The 25489-nt window shown below is 31.0% G+C and overlaps 3 protein-coding genes across 3 annotated transcripts; 2 read left to right on the top strand and 1 right to left on the bottom strand.

The window, feature by feature from the left end:
• The first annotated feature begins 707 nt into the window (after positions 1–707).
• On the top strand, positions 708–7926 carry LOC131853529 (uncharacterized). Its single transcript, XM_059204442.1, has 5 exons — positions 708–969; positions 1636–3770; positions 3869–4924; positions 5193–6751; positions 6832–7926. The coding sequence occupies exons 1-5, from the start codon at positions 751–753 to the stop codon at positions 7134–7136; spliced, it is 5274 nt and encodes a 1757-aa protein (XP_059060425.1). The 5' UTR covers positions 708–750; the 3' UTR covers positions 7137–7926.
• A 5315-nt stretch (positions 7927–13241) lies between these two features.
• On the top strand, positions 13242–22176 carry LOC131853653 (3,4-dihydroxyphenylacetaldehyde synthase-like). The gene is made up of 5 exons (XM_059204630.1): positions 13242–13462; positions 18182–18302; positions 18999–19112; positions 19832–19951; positions 20462–22176. The coding sequence occupies exons 1-5, from the start codon at positions 13383–13385 to the stop codon at positions 21527–21529; spliced, it is 1503 nt and encodes a 500-aa protein (XP_059060613.1). The 5' UTR covers positions 13242–13382; the 3' UTR covers positions 21530–22176.
• On the bottom strand, positions 22146–23587 carry LOC131853654 (uncharacterized). Its single transcript, XM_059204631.1, has 2 exons — positions 23286–23587; positions 22146–22281 (listed from the first exon to the last, which is right to left on the bottom strand). The coding sequence occupies exons 1-2, from the start codon at positions 23449–23451 to the stop codon at positions 22151–22153; spliced, it is 297 nt and encodes a 98-aa protein (XP_059060614.1). The 5' UTR covers positions 23452–23587; the 3' UTR covers positions 22146–22150.
• Between the last annotated feature and the right edge of the window lie 1902 nt (positions 23588–25489).

Raw genomic sequence — 25489 nt, forward strand, 5'->3', positions numbered from 1 at the left:
TATCGTTGTGAAGAAAGGAAATTCTGAAATTATAGTCACTTTCTAGTCTGTTTCTTAAAAAATTAAATGCAATTCATATATGTTTTTCATTTTTATAGCTCCATAATGTATTCTACAGTAGATACTCATATTCGAACCATTTAAGCATAGATAATTTCATTATTTTAACAATAATGATAGAATAACACGTTATCAATGTGATGTGTATCACGTGTATATATATTATATGTGTTATATTTGAGTATAGTGGTAAGATACTTAAAAAAATAAGATTTTCCAATTATTAGATTGTACGACTTTTTTTAATTTATCCATGACTGTGTTTACAAGTTCTTTTGTTGAAGACATGTTTATAGACTAAATTCAATATTATTGTTGTAAAGTATAAATAAATATATGATATAAAAAGTACCAATATTAGAATTTCACCTAAGAACTTTTGTTACAAGTCGCCAAAAAATTACATAAAAAATATTTTTATTATACATATAATCTTTGTTTTTGTTCTAATAAAAATAATTGTATAATAAAATAAAACTATAGGTACGAGTATATTACACACGTAGTGGTTGTGTATATATCTTAACTGTAATAATTTGTTTTTTACTTATTATTACTCAGTTTTAGTTAGCAACACTGAACAAATAATCAATACCTCATTTTAGTCAGCAACACATAAATACTTCCTGTCAATGAACATTACTATGTCAATTTTTGTTACGTTAATATTATTTTTTTAATTTATTTAACATGACTGATCATCATACGAAATCCATTTCGAAACTTTTATTTCAAAGCACGACTACGGCAGAATGCGATTGCTATAAACCTGACAATGTTTTTAATAGATTCAAATTAATAGAATTCCCAATATCTTTCGTTGGGTTGTCGTCAACTCAATACCTCGACGTAGAAGTAGATTTAAATACGTCTGCTTATCTGAAAACTATGCACGCCGGCAAATTATTGGTGAGTTTTGTCACATGCTCTCTTATTTCTTATAATTAAATCCAACAATATAAATACACGAATGAGTATGTTATAACATATTCTGCAATTACACTTTGTTCCTCAAAAACTGACTACTAATCATAATAAGTATTTTTTACAGTATAGGGAACAGTCGACCTTGCGGCTCACCTGATGGTAAGTGATTACCGCCGTCTATGAGCATCCGCAACACCACTCTACTGAGCACACCTAACTTTTTAGAGGCTGTATTAGCCTTGTCCTTCAAATGATCACAAAACTGAACGGCACTCGATATATCAACGCAAGGATCTCGAGATTTGGCTTCATGACGGCCTCGGTGGTCTAGCGGTTTAGCACACCGCTTTACTTCCGTTGGTCGCGGGTTCGATTTCTGGAACGGTACAAACATTTGTCTACCTGAGTATAATTGTATTTGTCGGCCTGGGTGTTTTCAATGAATATTTTTTATTTTTTGTAAATATATTATGGTTTTGGAACTAAGGAAGTATGGGAACTAACTAAAAATCATCGAAATTAGTTATAACTTTGATATATATCTAATTATAGTCATCATACACTTATATAGTTTTAGCGGCTATGTGTTATAACCAGTTTTGAAAAGAATCTTGACTTTACTTTTTGCTATTGTGTTATAAATTTTAGAAATTCAATGAAGCCCGTGAAATATCGGAATCACACAGAGCGTTTGATGTAACCCCAGTAGACAAAAGCACCATACAGATAACATTTAAACCTCTACCAGAATGCATTACAAGAGCAAAGCGAGCAAAACAATTTGACAACAGATTTGTGTTTGATCTGCGTTTGATACAAGTAGACGGAATTCGATGTTGTAATAACGAATTTCATTCTGAAGTTGGCCGTTATTACATTTGTGGAGAATTTGAATACTGTACCATTAATCATTATCCCAAAAAGCTTAACTTTGGCGATATTGTTATGAATGCAAAATCAACAAAATACATAAGACTAATAAATGAATCTAAACTAAATGCCGCTAAAATACAGTACATCCGGATAACTGGATTTGAAGTCCAGCCTCAAAAATGTTGTATTCCTCCTAATTCATCGAAACGACTATCAATCACAATGAGACCTACATGTTTAAAAGTTAATAATACACTAACATTTAAAATAAGAAATCCTCATGATCTTAAAGATGAAAATGATGAAAATTATTTAAGATACACAATAAAGTGCAATTTTAACATAATTTGCAATAAACATTTCAATAATGTTATAGTAGAATCATTACACAAATTAAATCAACCAGAACCTCATTATACTTATTTACATGAAGAATTGCAAATACATGCTAACAGACAAACCGCAGCTTCCAAATATTTACAGATATGCAAAATGTCTCATTTTAAAAAACCTGTAAAAAAAAATGAATGTACTGAGAAAAAGATATGCAGTCTAGATACATCGTTCAATTCCACAACCACTGCAAAAATATTTTGCAAAAAAGATTGTGAATACATTACGTCATATAATCTTTTCGATATTTTACTAAGTCCATTTTTTATTGATTTTGGTCGCGTTGGATTTCTAACATATGGCGAACAAGATCTGATTATTAAAAACAATAGCAAATATAACATAACTGTCAAGTTATTAAACGATCACTATATTCTTTATACCGATGAAAAAATTAAAAATGTGTCTTTCAAATTAAAGACAATGAGCACTGTCAGTTTAAAAATATTTTGTTTGGGTTTTGTTGAAGGTTACTATAGAGGTACATTTGAGTACACTATAGATGAGAAATATAAACTAAAACATAATTATTGTCTTCAGATAGGTAATCCCACGTTAATGATAATGGAGAAGAGCTTAAAATTTGGTATGGTTACAACTGAAAGTTTTATTACATCAGTTCCCATTCGAATATATAACTACTTTAATATCGCAGTTGATTTTAAATGGGATGAACTGCATCCAGATACCCCTTTTGATATAATACCCAATTCTGGTACTATCCCAAAACATACTTGTAAAATATGTGATGTGTTATATGTTTCTAGACCGAGTAAAACAAAAACACATGAAGTTGATTTTGTATCTCAGAGTAAAACAAGTAAGGTAATTCCCATAGAACTTAATATAATTACCAGAAAACTTTGTATAAAATTTTTACAATCGACGGTTATATTCAAAGATATCGCACTAAATTTAGAAACTATTGAGAGGGTAAAATTAGAAAACTCTTCTCGGGAAATTGCTCTTTTTCACGTTGTAGAACCTCTCATACCAGGTTTTAGAATAGAACCTATGTCTGGCACCATACGGCCAAAAATGATAATAACTTTTGAAATTATTGTAAAAATTTCTTGCATATTAGAATTTGCATTTGATATTTATGTCAAAATAAATAATAAAGAAAATATCATTCTTCCTGTTAGTGGAAACATAGTTGAGCCAAGGTTAGTCATCCATCCTAAACATATCTACATGTCTCGAGTACCTTGTAACATGATAACGTACGTTCCAGTTACGTTTCAAAATTTTAGTACTCTAAAAAGCACAGTAGAAATCTTGGACACGGGAGATGAAAATATATTTAATGTTTATTCTGCTCAAGGTAACGATAAACAAAAAATTATAGAGTTTCATATAGAAGGCGGACAATCTAAAACAGTTTTTATAAAAGTTTTTGATGTATTTCGTAGAGAGTACGAAATGTACATACCATTCAAGATAAATAGGCTTTTAGGACCACCAGATCAAAATTCATGCTCGACAGATCTTCAGTATTACATTAGTCAATATGAACAGTAAGTATTTAATATACATTTTTAGTTATACCTCCAAATACATATTTTCATGTAACTGATATACTACAATGATTTAATATATTGTCATCTCTTTTCAGGCTTTATGAAAATAACTCAAAAGTTAGATTGAAATCTATAAGTAAAGATATCAGTTTTTGTAAAGTAACTGGAGTCATTACTGTACCCTGGATACAACTTTCGCCAGAAAAGTTCGAAATTGAATATATTCAAAATGGTACTAATGCCATAGAATTCACAATGACAAATGTATCAAAATATTATTTATTTATTACTATATTAATATCAAAGTTATCGCCAAATTTTACTTTGCATTTGAGAACAGAAGAAAATCAATCTGCTACAAATGAAACTCAAATAAAATTTGAATTAGAACGCAAGAATCAAGCTGGTTTTTGCTTAAAATTTCATCCTAAGGGACATGGAATATTTGCCTCTACTGCTATATTATATCTAGATAAACATATGACTACACCTTACTATAATCTAACATTTATTGGAAAACGACAAGCGCCTATAATGATACCAAGCACTTATCGCATAGTGTTTCCTCCGTGTTATGTTGGAACAACAATTTCTCGCATAATTAATCTAAAACTGGAAGCTAAATCTGATTTGGAATCATTTTCTTGCGTATCTCAAGATGAGCCTAATCTGACTGTCAAATTTATTGACTTAGAAGCAATACCGAGTGGACATGAATATCACACAATAGTGCATATAGAAATAACAGTCTGTTGCCAAGTCACTTATTCTCGTAATTTAACGCTTACTTTTAACCATGAAAGTGGTTCGGGTTGTGAAATCGAAACTAGCTTTTGTTTCACTTACTGTCCATTGACTTTGCATACAAGATTCTTAGTTAAACCAATAGATAATCCTTATCCATACTTTCCCATTAGTACCCAAATTGAACTCTATGAATATCTTGAAACATGTTCTAAATTTCTAGAAAAATGGATGTTTCAACAAGGGTTCCGTAGAGATTTGTACCCAGTTATTCCTGATACTTTTCATGCCATATCGTCAGCTATATCATCTCAACCAGGTACTAAAACTAAAGGAATGAATGTTTCTTATTTGAACTTTGTGAGAAGAATTGCAGGTCCACTGATGAAGCATATTCGAAAAATATCGTTAGTATAATTTAAACAAAATAAATTTTAATGGATATAATAAATTATGATGTTTTCGAAATGTTGAGTTAAGCTGAAATTAATATAGTAGATAAATCACTTAAACTTCATGTAAAAATATTTTAATTATATATACATCTATACTCGTATATACATAACTGGTAAATAAATTCTCTCTGTCAACCACTATCCATAGTAGTTAGTCTCGATAAGTTCGTAAAGTTGCCATAGTGATTTATATTTTAACATTTTGTTCTTAATCTTTCAGGCTGCATGGTATTGATGATTCTTTTAAAAGTGTTAAAGAAATACATGATACATATAGAGAAATTATAAATTTATTAAAATCACGTGGTGCAAATCTCTGGGTACTGCAAGCAAGATTCCTTTTAAGTTTTGACCAATTTGTTATATATTCTGAGAACGTAACACCTAAATATAATGCTGACATTATTTTGACAAGAGAACTTTTAGCTGACATGCAATTATTCAATAGACTTAACAAGCAGAGTTGGATTGATTTTATTTTACAGAGTTATAAAGTTTTCGTAATGGATAGTTGTTTTTTCGATTGTGTGTGTGTTAGTTCTCAACGTAGAGATATTATAAAAATTTTAATAGATTGGTATAACGACCAAATAGCACTACAACAAGAAACATTACTGGGAAAAAGTAAACCGTATAAAATAATTGAAAACATAACTTCAGACTTATCAGATGGAATAGCTCTAGCATCAGCAATAATAAGTTATTGTCCATTTATGAAGGATTATTTTACAATATTCTGTAAAGTTGATGAAGAGAACAAAGAAGGTAGCATTATTAATAATGCCTGTCTGATAATTGAAGCATTAAATTTATTACGACTGTATTTTCCCCTGACTAGTAGAGATTTACTACAGCCGAATTTTTTACAAATGTTATTTTTATCAATCCATTTATATGTCACTTTGCCAATGTTTAAACCAAAGGACTTTGTTAATTTTAATCCACCTCTGTTAAGAAGTTCAACTCGACAGGTAGCAATTGCACCTGCAACTCAAGAGTATTTAATTTTTAATTATATTATTCTTAATAATATAAAAAACAACTTTACAGTGGAAAAGGCTCCAACTAGTGAAAACGGTAAAAAAATGTTTTTGAGTGTAAAATATATCGCTAATTTTGTTAGTGAAGAAACATGTATTCTTCTTATTCATGGGTACAATAAAACAAGAATTTTTGACACTTATGTAGTAATCACACTACATGGACACATCGGCGCTTTAAATCCATTAAGAAAATGTAAAGTAACTGGACCTTTATACCGTCCTATTAAAGTAGATATTTTAGTATCTTCTCCATTTGCTATGACTTCAACTTATCAATTATATTTAACAGACAATGAACCTACGATTCCAGTTATTTTTGAATATAGAAAATGTCCTAGATTTTACTTACGTCGACTCAACCTTATTGACAATGAAATATCTTTAAGTGGTTTACCTAAAGAAAGTGGTCAAGAAATTCAAGAACATAAGTTATATTTACAATTGATTTGTCTTAGTACCCAAACAGGAAACTCGTGGATTTGGTTTACAAGTGATGTAGGACAATTTTTTGTTAGAGTAACTTCACAGCCTAGATGGGATTTAGCAATAGATACTTTGCAAGCAAATGTTCACTCATGGCCTATGGATCCTTGCAGCTGTGGAGAAGCCTGTGAATGTTATAGAACTACAGTTTTAATGATACCTCATCGCAATGATCTTATGATCAAATCTTTGCGATACGCTCTGCTTGAACATGCATCTATTATTATGATGCAAGTATTTGATCAATTAATTGGTATGAAATATTGTCTTTTATTCCTCTATTCATCTATTTTTACTTAGCGACGGATAAATGAAATGACATGTTTATTTTAGAAACATCGACAGGAAAGATAATTCTTGGAATGTTACTGACTGAAGGTGGCACGAATATGTTGGACGTGCAACATATTCTCCGCAATGAAATTACGTATCGTGTATCTTCGCGAACGCTTTTTCCTCGCCTGGATTCTGTAACGTTAGCGCAACACACATCTGCCACCTTACCTCTACCAATCACGGTCTCAGCACAGGATAAGTCAGAAAAATACTCTGTGACATTGACCTCTAACTGTGGAATGGATATACGTACATATAGAATTCTCTTCATAGAAACGTCCGAAAATTTCTCTAATTTATAATTCGGTATCTATTAGCAAAGTTTTCAATTGTGTTTATTTCATGTTTAAATATATTATTTTGTTAAAATTTGCAGGATACAAAATTATTTTTTGTTCTTAAAATTATCATTTACTGAAGTTATTTGGAAATTAATTCAATTCAATATCTAAATTTGCGAACAGCTGTGTCAGCGCATAGCTTTGTCATCTATCTGGAAACTTAAATTTTACTTATCTATTTAACAATCCATACTGCGAATATATTGCAACAAACAAGTGCTGCTCAAATTATGATATACATTTTAAGTTGATGTAATATAATAATTGTAAAACTTTATTTATACAATCTTTTTGCTGTAACTCGTACACTCATCTTATCTAGGGTAGTGTTACAAATATAGAATCTGTGTCGAATTGAAAATGTTTGAAAACCTAAAAGTATGGACAATACTATATATATTTCATACTATTAAATGCTAAAATTACAACCCTTAGAGAAACTTTCGAATAATGAGGAGTATTGTCAGTTAGTCGGTTTGGCTTTTCCTATGTAGAGAAAATTAAAATAACAATAGGTATTTCTTTGGTTAATACGCAACGTTAATATTTACTTCTTATAATTTGAATTCAACAAAACACGATGACAATGGACATTTTTAATTTTAATGTTTAAACGCCTTTTTATATGATTAATTCATCTTTTTGCATATTAATGTTGCAGATTTTGTATTCTCTGTAATTACGAAATTACCAAATAACATATCTTTAAAATCATTAAAGATATTATGTAGCAATAATAATTAAATGTTAAAAAAATACCATCATAATATTTCTGTATAAGTCCTGAAATAGAATAGATAGTCTGGAAGAGTATTTTTGTTAAGTTGTTACTCATCTGTTTAAATTATTGTAATATTTTCTAAAAAAAAATACCTATCTATAAGTATATATATATAATAATAATAATAAATATCATTAGGTTTACCTAATGATATTATGATATATGATACCTCTGATACTGTAACCTAAATGATATATACAGAAAATAAATATCTGGCTCGTATTATAACTATTTTTTAAATTTAATTCTTTGATTCAAAACGGGACATTGATTTATTTATGTCAATTAATAGTCAGTCAATGAAAAAACAATTTCTTCAAGCTTTATTCACAAACAGTTAGCTTAAAAGTTAAGTATTGTCAAATGAACAAATTTGCTTTAATACAGATAGTGAAATTTTTAAGTAAGATCACAGATAAGATAATATTACATAGTAAGACTGAAAGTCTTGGCACGTTTTTTAATACTTATTCACTTTAATTATCAACAATAGTCAACAACATAACCGGCCCGCTCGACTACTCAAATTTTCGCAGTTTCCGAAAACGGGACAATTTTGCTTCTCAGAGTTAATTTTGGAGACAACGGGACTCGTAATTATAAAAAGGAACAGTCCCGTTAAAAACGGGACATCTGGTCACGTTACGCATATGTAAACAATATAGTAAAGTTACAGGTGATATTTGCATTGCTAAGTAAAGATTGCATTACATAAAATTGAATATTAGTATTTAGTATTATCATCTTCACATAAAATCCTACCACACTGAGATAGTAGACGATTTGCCAACAATCCACGAAATGTATGCAGGTGATAGAAGTTTTTTTTTTTTTCTCTTTATTTATTTAGGAGCTTAGCTTATAGTGAGCATGTTAGCTCCGTGTTGTCTTCTTAATGAATTACATAACATCTAAACTTTAAATTACTACAAAAACAAATCTTACCTACTTTTGTCTACAAATTTATAAATTAATACCGATTCTTTTGATGCAGGTTCTGATAAAAAACTCTGAAATATTCCTAAATTATTTTTGTTTACATTTATTTTTTTTAGTAAGATTTGCCTTTCAGTATTGTTCTTGACGCATTCCATCAACAGATGTTGAACATCATCAATACCACCACAGGTTTGACAATTAGGGGTGTCTACTCTTTTCATGAGAAATCCAAATCTGTTTGATGAAATGTGTCCTGAACGCAATCTAAGTGCTATGACAACATACTTACGACTAAGGTTAATGTTTTGGAACCATGGGATACGAGGGGGTTCACTTTGCATAGTTCTGTACCATATGCCCTTTTCCGTTGATCTTTGTGATAGAAGTTATTTATAGTTACTACTGAAGAAACAATTCAGGATGATTCTAAATTACACATTTTTACCCATATTTTTATACAACTACGTATATTCTTAATTTTTGTTAAACTAAATTTATTATGCAATAATACTTTAGTTATTGGTCGTGTCATACAATATTGTCGAGTTGGTTTTTCATTGTGAAACAAAATAAATCGACTTGTATACAATTACCTATAGGTATACAATTACCTTAAGAACCTCGGAACCAGCTAATTCCAATTATCGTTGAAGCGCGATTGAATCGGAAGACCCAGTACAGTGGTACCACCGCCTCCGCAGTCGCCTTGACCGGCCTGGGTCATTGGACCATACTTGCTCTACCGTAACTTCTCCGGTCATCAATCATTAATTACCAATTACATATAATAACACAAAAAAAAGTTTTTAGAAATGACTGTTTCTACCAGGAAATTTTGTTCTAAATACTCCTGGCAGATATAGATTTCTTAGATCTTCACATATATGTTCCATACTAACATTATGTACTAGGAGGTAAAGTATGAGAGATTTTACCAATAGAAAGACATGTTATCTGTTAGTGTCATAGACTATATAATATCGCGCTACGACTTGTAGGAATGGTGCTGCAATAAAAAATTGCAAAAACGGGTAGAATGTGATACAGCCGAACGTAACGGAACATAAAACTATTATTGTTGGAATCTTTTACTATTTGTCTCTGCGCGCGAATCTTAGAAATGGTTTAACCAAGTTGACTGCGATTTTCACCAAACCTTGACTTAAAATTATAGTGTATGTGCGGGCTCAATTATTATATAATACACAAAGAAATTTCATTGTCCCTATAGTTTCCCAACAGTCATTGACAGGATACCCAAGTGCAGGACACTTAAGGTCAATGTCATTAAAATGTATGGAATAAAATATTGTAAAATTAAATTACTGCTCACATCTTGCATATTATAGCAGTATATTTTTAATAAAACTGGTTACGAAATTGCTCAGCCTCATCCTGGGTGTTTAATTCGTTTAAAACCTTAATTTCTTTCGATTCGTCATACCAATCAGCAGTTATTTGTACCTATACAGTTTTTGCGTGTTTTACGTCGACAGAGCCATGGTGAAAACGTTTACCCACGTTGTCATGATTAACGACTTCAAATTATACGTGTAGCTGTCTTCAAAAGTTAGAGCCCAAAAAAATACACCAAAAGAAACGAAAACATAAGAAAACAAAAGAATAAATATAACTTCATAAATAAAGGCTCAACTTGAAACTCCGAAAACAACCCTTCTCAATCCTAAACATTGCATCTGACTGAACTATTTAATAGATACGTATGAAAAGCATTCTATCCCAGAGTATGTAGATGTCTCATATTCCTATTTTCAAAAATTATGTCGTTAACGTTACACGGTCTAAGTGGAAGCAAGAAGTATACTAACGAAATATGTCTACAATCTTCTAAAAATCGTGGCTTGTCTAGAATTGCAGTGAGTTCTATACTAGAACGTGTACCAAAAGCTGCAATAGCAGCCTGTATCAAGTTTGGCTAGACAGAGAGTGTAACACGAGCGATGGCGGTGCGGTTGGACATACACCCGGGTCACACGTTCAGGGAACTACTCGGGGTTTCTTTCTCTGCCATACGATAGACCCGACTCTCACACGGCGAATCTATGGAATGTTAAAAAGTTCATCTCTCATTACCCAAAACTCTTTCTTGAAAAACTACTTTATAAGTTATCAAAATTAGAAATTATGTGATATATTTCAAGTTAAAAATTAGTGATGATTTCCCTAAATTTGTAATTATTAAATTAAAGCAGTTCATTATTGGGCATGCGATATCTATAAATAATAAATAAATAAATAACCCTGGACAATGAACACGGCGTCATCTAGTCCCACGGCAAGCACTTACCTTATGGGTACTAGACAACTGATATAAATACTTAGATTTTTTTTGTAAATACATACTTAATGTACATAGAAAGCAACCAGACCGATACAAACAATCGTACTTATGAACACAAATGTTTGCACCGTGCGAGGAATCGAACAAGCGACCATCGGAAGTAAAGTGAAGAAGTATGCTAAACCGCTAGACCACCGAAGCTGTCTTATGCATTACATACTGTCAATCTATATAACAAACATATCCAGAAATCTGTTAGTAGTTAGCTACTTTATTTTCTACCTATAATCAAATAAGGGTAACACTGTAAGAATTACTCATAGATTTAATTAATGACAGCAAACCGAACCCAAATAGGTGAATTGTGTATTCCATAACGTAATTAAAAATCTGTGATGCGCAGATCCAATTAGGTATTTCTATTACGAGGCATTAAATTACCGAAATTGTTATCATAATCGACTTTAAAATAGCCTAATGTATTGTCAAACGACTACGTCAGTTCCTAATGGGTTATAGTAATTTCCATTACACTACAATTCGTACCCAAGTATACGATAGTACATAATTTTTTTTATGTAACTGGAATGCATAAGAATTTGCAGGCCCTTCTTAAGATAAGGGGCTACCGACGTCCTTACACGTGGTCTACTTAAAACAGGACTGTCATACCTCCGTATACTGCAGTTTCACCCACCATCCTGAGGGATGGGCTCTTCATTCAAACCACAACTTACAAAGTGAAATAGGTGTGACTCTGTCACACCTATTTCACTCAGACATATACAACGTTTAGTAGTAGTACTTTGGTTAGTTATCCTAAGCAAGAAAACAATTTCAAATTTTATAATTGTAAATATAACCGAACTGTGATCACTATACTTTCTACGTGACTACATGACTATTGAGTAAAGGTTTGATTTTCCATTTAGTTAGGGAATTTATTCATATTAACATAATATAAAATACTAGCTACATAACTTATTAATGGACCTCGTTGTTGTCTCCTTTTTTTTTACCACATACCACAGGGAAAATTTTCATAGAACAAGTTTAAATTACGAAAATACACTACACTACAGACACCAATACCACAGATAACATAATATTACATACCAATACTAAACAAAATTAGTTCAAGAAACGGGCAGCGGCGGCGGTAGGATTGCTCTCTACAAGTTGAATTCAAATACTCACAGCGAAATGTTGGTTTGTCATGTCATGTATATGAAACATTAATTAATAATAATAATAATAATAATAATAATAATAATCTTTATTTACTGCTCACAAGGAAACTTACAATATTGACAAAGTAACAAAAGTATGTATTTAAACTTACAAGCTATTCCTAATTATGTATGTTTATATAACTAATTATGTATATTTAACATTCCCTCTTAGTAAATATGTATGTACTAACCGTGACACTACTACTACAGTGACAATATTTGGACAACTAACAATAAAAAAAATTGTTACCTAAACTCAAAATCTATTTAATTATTGTTCTTTATTAATAAAAGTTTAGAGGATGGTAAGATACAAATAATGCGATGACTGCTTCAAAGTACCCAGAAATAAATAAGTGCACAAGTAATTGAAATTACTAGAGAATTATACCTAAAATACTTTTGTCGATACGAAAAAAAGAGAATAAGCGTAGTAGCATATTTTACCATAGTTTTATTCAATAGCTACATGCTCTATTAAAATGTTACAATGGACCATTATGAGAGACCATTGTTTTTAAATTTTGGGGTGTATTTCTTTTACTTAAAATTATAAACTTACATGAAGTCTTTAAAGCAAAATATTGTATTATATTCAAATCTTATGTCTCTAGTATATTAATATAACTTGGAAAATTATTGATTGGCGAAATAAATATATCATATAATATGTATATTACGATCAAGCTATAATTGTCGATCTGACCAGCGCAGCGTCGCGTCGCGGTAGCAGCAAACGCGGTAGAAAGCTGATTTACTCGTGCACCTATAAATCCACCTCTCGTGTTCTTGTACCACCATTAACTCTCCGAGCGTCATCATTGTTCCAAGTGTCTTATATTTTTCTAAGCAATTTTATAATTAATCATACTTTGATTAGTGTTTTGTATTCAAATATTTACAAACTTTGTTATTTAATTGTTGAAGTGACTGACAGCGTTTGGTGTCTGATAATGGATTCCCAACAGTTTCGAGAATTCGGCAAAGCCGCTATTGATTTAGTGGCTGACTATCTGGATAACATAAGAAATAGGTAAGATTTCAAGTTCTTTATACCGAATTTATACTTTTTATTTTTATTTTTATTATTATCTATACCCTATTTGGATATAGGTTATGTGGATGGTTATATGGATATAGTTAATATTCAACTAGTAGGTATTGTATTTAATCTGGTAACAAGTTTAATTTTTAAAGACTTTTCTACTGTTTTTAATAATAATTAGAATATGAATATGTTATGATACATTATTATCAATCAAACAATGATTGATAATAATGTATCATAACATATGACCAATAAGTGATTAGGATGTGGTACATACCTACCTAAGTTAATCGTGAATCTATATTTCGTACATAATTGAACTTACGTTGGTACCTGAAAATTCTAGACAAATTGTTGAAATAATGACTATCAAAGAAATGCATCACAATATATTATTTCTCAAACCAATAATTTATCGAATAGCTATATGCAAACCCAGGAATAATAAACGCGCACTTCACACTTACTAAGAAATATTATTTTGTTACATTCATATGTAGGTAAGCATAAAAAAACTCTCCAATAATCACAGGTCAAATCAGAAGGAACGTCTTACTTTCTTAATTTTGATATCTACCGGTTGCTACTAAATCAACGGTTACAAACTAATTTTACCTTATACGATTAATAGTTAATATTAACAATTATAAATTTCAATATAAAACTTCTGAAATGCATAAATAGGATTCAGTTAATTGTTTTATTAAGGTATATTGTTCGTTACGATATCATAATAAATATTTATATACGTAGTCAACATTTACCTGAAATTTAGAATTTAATATATTATTACATAAATAATCATAGTAATAATAATTTCTTAACACAGGACAATTCACACAGTGTCACCTACCTAATCTCAAGCTAAGAGCTTGTATTATAGATATCTCAGACAACTGATATAAATACATCTCTTTTTGTAAATACATACAAAATATACATAGGAAACGCGTAGACCAATACGAACAATTATACTCATGAAAATATATGGTTGTACCTACTGTGCGAGGAATCAAACCCGCGACCAACGTAGGTAAGATGATGTTTAAATCGCTAGACCACTGAGGCAGTCAATTAAATTGGAACATACGTATATACGTTTATACGTTTTCTTTAAAATAAATAAAATATTACGAAACGTTATGTACAATACGTACATACATTAACAAAATAATATTTCAAGTTGTTCTGTGGTAACTGGTCGGGCGGCAGAGTGAATGAGAGCTAGAAAGACGACTTTGAAGGCGTATATGTATTTCGGAAACTATATTAAGAATATCTTAGAATTTTGAAGTTTAACTAAATCCAATCATTTTAAAAAAATACATGTTTTGAAAATCTATTGCTTTAATAAAATGAAATCGAGTTTAAAGAAACTTCTTTTGTTGGAATTGATAAAAAAACGTATTTAGGCGCGGCAAATTTGCTTAATTTGATCATCTGGTTCTAGAGTACTTTATTTATCATATACACCAATACCAAAGCTAAAATTATAGAATCGGTAATAAATCAATTTAGGTTATTTATATTTTTATTATTGTATTCTGATTTTCTTAATTTATTATTACAGTGTAATATATATTTAACGTTAATGCCTAAAATTATTGCAAATATTCCTTATTTTATAAATATATATATTATTAGATACTATATAATATTTCTCCTCCTTTATCGTTACAAATTTGTAAGAACTTTTATTTTACAGAAAACAGTGCGAAGTTAACTTGATATGAAACAAGTCTGCTTCATAATTAATATTGTCAATCTAAAAAGTCTATACATAGTTGGTATGTATGTATTATAGTTATTTTCCAAACGAACATACCTATCTAATAAATATCCGCAATATATTTTTTAATCAGGATATATATCAACCAATTATTTCGATGATAATAGTAGATATAACAGTAATTAATCGACGCATCCACAATCACAACTAAAACCGGTTTTATAACTGGTTACTGCTAAAAATAATATAGTACAATTAAATAAAATTAAATTGTAATCCATAAAAAGACTTGCAAGTTCGCCTACTCCGACAAAAGGTCTAAGTCAAGGCCAAAAAGCAATATTGTCAATATATGTTACGTGAAGATATATTGAATTATCCAATGTCATTGGTATTTTTACGAACGTAGATTGTATGTACAGTGCCGTCAGCGTAGGATCCTCTATCTTAGATCAGATATTTCAACGGTGGAGCAGCTTGCTTTGTAGTTTTGGTCGGGAATGTGAGATATGGTAAAATTACTACTGCGTAAGCCACATAGTTCTCAAGAATAGCTATGCATGTGGGATATGACGAGTCATATTACGACTTGTTATCAATGGCACTGTTCAGGTGTATATGCGACAGTTGCCATCGTGTGCGCCGGTTAATTTCCATTCTAGACACAAAAAAATATCTGTCATATACATATATATGTGTAGTTATTAACACTTGTTTGAAAAAACATAATGTATTTTAAACTTACTACAATTTTTCTTTTTTATAGATCATGTAAGGACCTTGGCTATTTCTGTAACAATGATATTGCGTTATAATGGCAACTGTGCATTATAAATAATTTTCGATTAGTAACAGTAGTTCCTATTTATTTCTTATTATAATATACACTTTAAGTATATTATTAAAATCCACAAAAACTAAATTAATGTATTACGCTATGTAAATCCTGTTAACTGCAAAACAAAATAGAATACTTGTAATATTTCGGATATTAAAAATTTGCAATAATAATAACATCTCTAGACTAAAACTGCGCCATCTTTTCCCAAACTAAACAGATCTAGTATTGCGGTACTGCACTACTAATAGACATACCTACATAATTAGTTTTTTTTATTAAATGTAGGTACTCTTTTTTACACTTGTTTATACAAATATGGGTATTGAACCCGATAAAAAAGTGGCAACCTACTAACTGCAGACCTTCCAAGTTGTCAAAATTTTTAGTTTTTGTTATAACGCACATACAAGGACTTCTTACATAATATACAGCAAATATATTTGTAATATCTAGCACATTACAAGTAGATTCATTTTATTCCATAAAATTTATACGAAACATCAGGTCATATACCTAAAATTAAACAAAAAAAAATTTTAATTGAGAAATCACCATCAATCAGGATGTATATTTCCTTTTTCCAAATAGACACTAGTTGAAAATTACGTTTGTTAGTGTTAGACTATTAATCAATTAGCATTGTAATTTCCATTGAATAGCGAGACAAGTTCACGTCGACACACGTAAATGTCGTTATGTAACGACGTCTGTGATAACAATCTATTGATGTTCATAGTAATTTTGTCTATACCTAACTATGGATTGATGGAAAACAAAACATGCAACATAAAATAATCCAACAATTACTCCTTAATAGACTAATCATGATGAAATAATTGCGATTTAATTAAATACAAATTTATAAATGCATTTTCCTACAATTGTTAAATAATACCGTAATGATACTCCGTCTCAGTCGATCTCCGTGAGCAACTGATACGAAGGCCACAGTTTGACATTGCCATCAACGCAATTATTTTGTTTTAGACGAGTACACAAATGAAATGATGACAAATACATATTCTAATTAACCATTCCAACCCTCTACCTATCCGGGGGAGCGAACCGTGACCGCAATACCAGCTATAATGCTAGCTATAGCATGTTAGATTGCCCTCCACGCGGTCCGCCTGGAAACCTTCGTTTTTAATTTATCAGGAAACGTTAAGTGGTCTTACTAATCTAATTTCATCATCATACTACCGGTATGCATCACCTATTGAAAATGAAATATAATTATCCTGCCATGGACTTCCATAAGCGTTGTAGTATAGGCGGGAGCACCCTCTATTACCATCCTTTGTAAATACTCTCCCATCTCAAAATCATATAAACCTCTTCGCGTTCCTTTATTTGTTGCAGTCTTATTTATATTCCAATGCTAGGCAATGGTGTCCTCATTTGTTTTTTCATAATTTGTTCGGCAACAAGTCATGGGACTTGTGTCTTATCAGTACTGTGCTAAACTAGTCTAATTGAGTTCTAAATTAGCACAGCACTGGTTTCACTCGAAAAGGACTCATCTTTACCTCTTCATGTATTCTGGACAGCTTCATTGCTATATTTTTTAACAGTTCAGCAAACTTGATTAATTTTAATTAATAAAGTGGTCGTAACTTAAATTTATTTATAATTGACTGGAACGACGACGAAAATGGTTATTGATTTGATGCAAGTACGTTAAATTAATTGTAAATATGGTACTATAAACTCTAATTCATATATAATATAATCATTACATATATATGAAAAACTGACTGATAAAATGATAACTACTAACTATAAAAAACTAACTGACAACCTGAACACAGATGCTCGGGCAGATGAAATAGTTGAAATTAAGGTACTTACGCTGATAACTTTTTAAATAAATACATTTTAAGTTTACCTTATTGATCTATTTTTTTATTAAGTCTATAATTCGCGTATATATGGAATAGGCATATGTACGTATAGATAAACTTGAAAAGGAATACCCTATTAAAAAACAAATTTTAATCCAAATAGTTACAGTCATATCTGCTATCCATATTTAAAATAAAAAAATATTAGAAATGAAAATATGAGCCCGTGATTCAGAGATTGTTTTTGTTTGCTTCGTGCAGATTAAACACTTCATTATTTTTTCCAACAGAGATGTCCTCCCATCGGTGGAACCTGGATATTTACTTAAAGCTCTTCCAGAAGATGCACCAGAACAGCCAGAAGAATGGTCTGATGTGCTTAAGGACTTCAATGAAACTATTATGCCTGGTGTGAGTAATATAATATATGAACTATGTAATATATAACTAACAAATAATCTATGAACATTTATACATATACTACTATATAATATATAACTAACTAATAATCTATGAACATTTATTGTCGACTCTAAAAAACAGAAGTTTTTAAATTCTATCATCCTCGCAACTCCAGCAATAACGTTCGTAGATAAACCGTGTGGGTTTTTAGTGGGTAATAAGAGATTATTACCCATTATGTGAGAACACAGCCTCTCGTCTTTGCTGTAAAGACGTTTGAAGACGTATCCACACAATAGAAAAAGTTGGCCTAAATTCTTTGACTTTAAAAAGAAATCAAATATTATAATTATAGAATAATTTTAAAATTATATACTATAGTAGTGGTAATTTTGACTAATCTGCATAAATAAAATCTTTATAAAATCTATTTTAATACCGTGAAGCTCCATTGTTATATGACATTAAACTTCTTTGAAAGCATTTGAGATAGCATTTCCAGAGATCAATTCTTTGAAAGCACACTAATGGCCAGTAGATATGTGACCACCTAGTTTATTGTTGGGTGATTAATTTAGCCTTGATTTCAGTAACTATGAATAAATGTTACAAAAACAGATATAAATAATATCTGTTTTCGTATAATTAAAGTAACTATTTTAACTTTACTTTTCTCTATTATATTTATTTAAATATCCTTTATAGGTAACGCATTGGCATTCTCCAAGATTTCATGCCTTCTACCCTACTGGTTCATCATATGCAAGTATTGTGGGCAACATACTTTCCGACGGTTTAGGTGTTATAGGATTCAGCTGGGTTAGTATTTTTTATCAATACATATCTACTAATTTTTAACAAATATTTTTTTTTGTGATATTGTTATTGTTAGGGAAAATACTTTATGTGGAAGCGTCTATCTCGTACCTGTATGGTTCTGCGGATTTCTTGGGCTTCAGGATCTCGAAGATATTTTCGCTAGCTTTCCAGTTTCACAGTAGGTTTAACTCAGTTTCAATTTATTTTAATATACAAAAAATGCGCGCGCGTCATGGCCGCCGTACTGTCAGTTCTGTCATAGGTAAGGGGTAGAAGGAAAAGCGCGGGAACAGAAACTAACGGACTCTAATATAATAATCTGTGCTTACGATGGTACAGGGTAGATTTTGAACAGTTATTATATAAATTTACTATATCTATGTAACTCTAGCATTCCTGTGAATATAAATATTATTGGCATTTAGACTGTGTACCTTTATGACACATTCATCATTATTGTCATCATCATCATGACAAGCAATTATTTCTCACTAGGGAGAGATTAGTATCTATCATCTTCCGCCACCGCCAATTAAAAAAGACTTCACTACTGGATTGTTACGATTAATATATAATGCATTCTTGTTATTTTATTATCTACCTAACCTACCTGTATTTTATAGTTAGTTGAAGTATTCAGCTGAAACATGAATTCAAGAAAGTTAATAACATACTTATAATGATTACATTATAGTATTATGTTTATTTTATAATTTTAGATGTCAGGTCCAGCGTGCACCGAGTTGGAAGTAGTGACACTAAATTGGCTTGGAAAGTTACTGGGACTTCCTGAAGAGTTTCTGAACTGTTCTCCAGGCTCTGGTGGAGGTGTTATTCAAGTAAGTATAAAACAATCTGTAATTAAAACTTAAGTATCCAGTAACTTTTATGTCGATTATACTATTACCTTCCTTATACATATATGTGTATGGTTTATAAGCGGCACTGTATACTGTAATATATCGAGGCCTTGAACTTTTTTTTTCTAATCAACTCCTTACTATGACTGTATGCTGTGTATGTAGTCTGTATGCTGAGCAATTATCTCATCCTACAACATAAATGTTTTCATGAGAAAAATCCTCTAAAAAAGAGACATACTGAGACGATGTTAGAATGTTACGAATAGTTTAATATTACAAATGATATTTATCAACTGTATAAAAATATACAATATTACATTGTATTTGTAACTACTACTCGTACTGTGACCAACAGGAATCGGTAATACCAAAATAAGAAGTAATCTTTCTTTGTCTGAATGTCGAAAATACTACTTATACCTGTTTTTCAAACAATAGTTTGTGGTGACACCAAATATTTAATTCGTATTTCGTTATACTCTACAGGGTTCTGCAAGTGAAGCTACATTAGTAGGATTACTTGCTGCGAAGGAAAAAACAGTTCGAAGACTGATGAAAGTCAATCCCAGCATGGATGAAGATGAAATTAAATCTCGACTTGTAGCTTATACATCAGATCAATGCAACTCTTCAGTTGAAAAAGCAGGATTATTGGGCTCAATGAAAATGAGATTATTAAAATCTGACCCAGATGGCAGGTTACGAGGAGAAACATTGAAAAATGCGTTTGATGAAGATTGTGCTCAAGGTCTAATTCCATGCTACGTGATTGCAAATCTAGGCACCACTGGAACATGCGCTTTTGATCCATTGTATGAATTAGGCCCAATTTGTAATGAACAAAATGTTTGGCTTCATGTAGATGCTGCATATGCTGGCGCTGCCTTTATCTGTCCAGAATACAGGCACTTAATGAAGGGTGTTGAATTTGCTGATTCCTTTGATGTTAATGCTCACAAGTGGCTATGTGTAAATTTTGACCTTTCTGCTATGTGGGTGAAAAACGCTAACGATTTAATAAACACATTTGATGTGCAACGTATCTACTTATCGGATATAAAAACGGATACAAAGATTCCTGACTATAGGCATTGGCAAATTCCATTAGGTAGAAGATTCAGATCACTAAAATTATGGACTGTTATGAGAATATATGGTGCGGAAAGACTCAGAGAACATATTCGAGGCCAAATTAGTCTTGCTCAGCATTTCGCGAAATTAGTACAATCTGATGAGAGATTTTTAGTAGAACCAGAACCAGCTATGGGATTAGTGTGTTTTAGATTAAAAGCTGGAGATAATATTACAAAGAGATTATTGGAAAATGTGACTGAGAGGAAAGAGATCTTTATGGTAGCTGCTACATACAGGGGTAGATATATCATTCGTTTCGTAATTTGTTCCCGACTCACAACTATAGATGATGTAACTTACAGTTGGAACAAAATTAAACAAGAGGCCGATCTTATATGTTCTGAAAACATACACGTTAAAGCTAAAATGCCTGCTCTTAATCGTATAGATACTGTGAACAATTGTGAAAAATCTAAGTAAACGGTCGAGTAAGTCACTTAAAAATTTATATAAGTATAAAATACAGCTTCATTAATTGTGGTTTTAAAAACATACTAGCAATCAATATATTACCTACTGAACTACTTTTTATAGTCATATTCATTAGTAAGTATTATTATATATAGCAATTGTAAATAAATTGAGAAAGGCGGAATTGATAAGTGAGGTGCCTAGGTGGGAAGTATCTCAAGGCTTACAACACACCTAATGGACCATTACAAAATAAGTACATTATTTTTAAGTAAAAGTGAATAATAAAACATTATGTCGTATATCATTTTAGCACTAAACTACTTTGAGCTAATGAAATAAAAACATAATTTTATGTATTTGAAAGTTGTTATTATTTATAATAATTTTTCTAACTATCTTATCTCACACCTAAGTTTCTAAAATTAAGAACACACTTTGTTTCCTTCATCTCGAAAAATCACATAATGAAATAAAGATTCATAGGTACTGAAAATATTTTTATTCTTTACATATAACACCGGTTTTGTTAAAAATAAGATATTTATAAATATGTCATTTGTTTGAATTGACTAAGGGCCAACAGTTGTTATATAAATAAGTATCTGTAAGTATTAATAACTGGAATTATTAGACGCAGCTGCAGGTTTTGCTAATGCAAAGTCCATATGAGTATCCTTTCGGCAAGCAATGTTCCTGACATATAGTATCCTCTGTTGCTTCTTCAAAATCACATGGAACACGGTTTGGAAGTCTCGGTTCTGGAAAAAAATATTTGAGAATATTTATAGGTATACTTGACTGAATACTTGAACACCAAACAATTATAATAAAACAATAAAAATCTTTTGAAATAAAGAAAATTTATGTGGGTATTATTCGGAGCATACATGCCCCTTCTGTTGAGATTACGCTGCGTTTGTGTCCACTGATAAAAACAATTTGATAAATAGATTCTCTCTGTCGATTTAATTTATTTTTTCTTTATATAATTATATTCGATATAATGAGCTTGACATGTTTGGTAACAAAAACTCCAAAATCAATTAAAATAATAAAAAGTTATGCATACAACAATATAATAAAGCGTGCAGAGCAGCAATATTTAATGTTTTTGTTCTAGGTATGTAACAGTTACTACATGTATATTGGTAAATAGTAAAGTCACTGTGGTAAAGTACCTACTAAAGAGTTTACACAAAATACTATAATTTATTTAATATAGTTGTATTTTATCAAAGTAATAAGGATATTAACAATTATTTTTTAATGTTTTGTTATGTAGATACTTTACACAAACTTTTAAACTAATAGAAGAAAAAATACACGCGCAGCTCCGTAGCTATTCCCATGCGACAATGGGCGTGAATGATAAAGAATATTTTAATCAAGTACTAATTTATACAGAAACTTCTACCAGAAGAATACTTCTACTTCTAAACTTGTGATACGTTAGGTACCTATGTGTTTGCGGGTATAACTGCCTACTTAAAACTTTCATAAATTTCTTCACGCATCTATGAATGATATTTCTTACTATCTAAACAAGTAATTTTCTCAGTATGTTAAACTAATAATCTGGCACACAATGCAATTTATTTGTTCTTTATTAATATTTTATAATACTGTAAGAGTATCTTATCTGTGATTATACATTAAAACGGATAAAGTCAGATATATTTGTAAGGCGTCTTTGCTTTCGCCTTTCGGTAACTTAACGTAAATGTAGATAGAATAGATTGCAAATTGTGTATTGAATACATACCAGTTTCAAGAACTTCTTCGGAACCCAATCGATCTATCTTGTTGGGTGAGTCATAATGACTCTGCACATCTTCCGTTTTAAGAACACTGCTATCTTTAGGTAATGCAACTGTATTCACTATTAAATAAACCACTACATAAACCGACAATAATAAAATGCGCTTCATTTTGGAAAAGAAGTTTGTATAAATTAAATAATAAATAACTTCAAGACCTCACTTGTACTTCTAAAAGGTGGAAGCAACTAACGAATCAACGAATCACAATGCGTCAATTACTCATTATGCGAGTATATGAGGTCAAAATACATGGCTATATATACGCGACTACCTATTGTTAAAATCATTCCGTGAGTAATCCAATTAACCTATAACTAGTACAAAACAAGTAAGTAGAATTAATTTCTTGGAAAATTTATAAGAATTACAATTCGTCGCTAATGATAGATGCATCATCGTTACACAATAAAAACAAAACGGCAAGCACATAGGTACTCGTAGGTAGCATGAGTTAAAAAGTTTATTTATTAGCTAATAATTTATTTAATTGTTTTCACTTTTATATAGTTTACAGACAGTGAGTAGATACTTACATAATACACCTAAGAATTTGGGTAGTTTCTTAAATATATTTACTGCTTTACCTACTGAAATTTGTACATCTTTTTGTAAGTGGGTAGGTACATATATTATATAAACATGGAAAACTCTCCAACGAATATAAATAATCATGAGTATTAATTAGCACATTATTTATATTATACACATTGGATTGAACCTACAAACGGGAGGTAAGGGAATTTATAGTAGATAAATCGCTATATGGTCAATGTTCCTTGCTAAATAATTATAACACACAATGTAAACTACATAGCTAAGCTTTTTCTTTTACCTTTGCAAAAAACATTGATAATAAAGCTATTTAGCTTAGCGTATTGTATGTGTTGCATGTAGGTATCATAGGAGTTAGTGGGGGGAAGGTTAGGGATTGTTAGTAATGTGGATTAATAACCCCATTGCTAGGAATGTACCATGTCACATTGATTACCACGCGGTTCCCCCTGGAAACCATCACGATAAATTTACTACGATGCGCTAACTGACCTGACCTGATAATCATCCTACCATCCTCCATTGGTGCCCCGCCAGCGTAAACCGTTAGCGTAGACGGGTGTACCATGGCATAATCATCATCCATTAAACAAGCACACCTACACAAGCATCTAATTGTACTGGTAAATAGGTACTATATAATAATTTACAATATCTACTACATACTTCTTATTCCGTATTCAATAACTACGCGTGTATTCATGTACGTAGGTACTACCATAGCTACTATGAGTATATTATTATTTCATTATCCACGTTTACACTACTAAACTGAGTACTAATCTAAAATAAATTAAACTCTTCAAAAAACGAGCTACAAACGGTCATCATAGTCAGTCCTCATATTGGAAATGTTCTTTCACGCTTTCCCATACTTCGTTGTAAGTAGGTACATAGTGAGGGAAGTACGACAATGGTTTGTCAATATTTTTAATCCCAACAATGTTTTTACCCCTATGGGCGTATATGCCCATAGGGGTAAAAACATTGTGCATGCCTTCTACTATTAGAACATCTAATAGACGCGAAGAGTAGATCTACGTTATAATAGGTAATAAATATTATGAAGTACATAGATATATATTTTATCTCCGTGTTGTGTCACGCGGAAATTACATATAAATATTTTTACAACTGTGTCAACAGGGGGGACTTTTTTAGTAATGGAAACTGTAGGCCACATAGTAGCTATATAGCTTGTCAGCTTATCCTCCTCGCAGTCTCTCCTGGAAACTGTTGTATTATCCTTGATAAATTCGCCACCATGATTGCCCTGGATAATCTACTTTGATCGTCATGCTTTTGCCCTTCACTAGAGCTCCCCCACTGATACTGTTTTTTATGAATAATAATAGAATAGTCTACACGCCTGCTTAACGTTATATATAAATGTATGTATACGCTGATGGGGTATCAATAGATCATAGGATGAGTATGAGTGAGGTCCGTTACCACATCGTGGCAAATTTATCGTGGTCTATTTGAGGAAGCTAGTGCCTTCATACGACTGCATATATATTCTAGAAAAAAATACACTTTTTTGTATATGTAATATATGATATATTACAAGGGCGACACAGATAATTTGTCAGTC

The sequence above is a fragment of the Achroia grisella genome, unplaced genomic scaffold (assembly GCF_030625045.1).
Source record: "Achroia grisella isolate CSIRO2021 unplaced genomic scaffold, CSIRO_AGI_Agris_v1 utg903, whole genome shotgun sequence".
NCBI classification, from domain to species: domain Eukaryota; kingdom Metazoa; phylum Arthropoda; class Insecta; order Lepidoptera; family Pyralidae; genus Achroia; species Achroia grisella.

Excerpts from the sequence above, each read along its gene's own strand:
- LOC131853529 (XM_059204442.1), top strand. The coding sequence starts at position 751 with ATGACTGATCATCATACGAAATCCATTTCGAAACTTTTATTTCAAAGC. Across the intron at positions 970-1,635 it reads TGCACGCCGGCAAATTATTG|AAATTCAATGAAGCCCGTGA; the intron begins GTGAGTTTTGTC and ends TATAAATTTTAG. Across the intron at positions 4,925-5,192 it reads AAGCATATTCGAAAAATATC|GCTGCATGGTATTGATGATT; the intron begins GTTAGTATAATT and ends TTAATCTTTCAG.
- LOC131853653 (XM_059204630.1), top strand. The coding sequence starts at position 13,383 with ATGGATTCCCAACAGTTTCGAGAATTCGGCAAAGCCGCTATTGATTTA. Across the intron at positions 18,303-18,998 it reads ATGAAACTATTATGCCTGGT|GTAACGCATTGGCATTCTCC; the intron begins GTGAGTAATATA and ends TATCCTTTATAG. Across the intron at positions 19,952-20,461 it reads CTGGTGGAGGTGTTATTCAA|GGTTCTGCAAGTGAAGCTAC; the intron begins GTAAGTATAAAA and ends TATACTCTACAG.
- LOC131853654 (XM_059204631.1), bottom strand. The coding sequence starts at position 23,451 with ATGAAGCGCATTTTATTATTGTCGGTTTATGTAGTGGTTTATTTAATA. Across the intron at positions 22,282-23,285 it reads CGAAGAAGTTCTTGAAACTG|AACCGAGACTTCCAAACCGT; the intron begins GTATGTATTCAA and ends ATTTTTTTCCAG.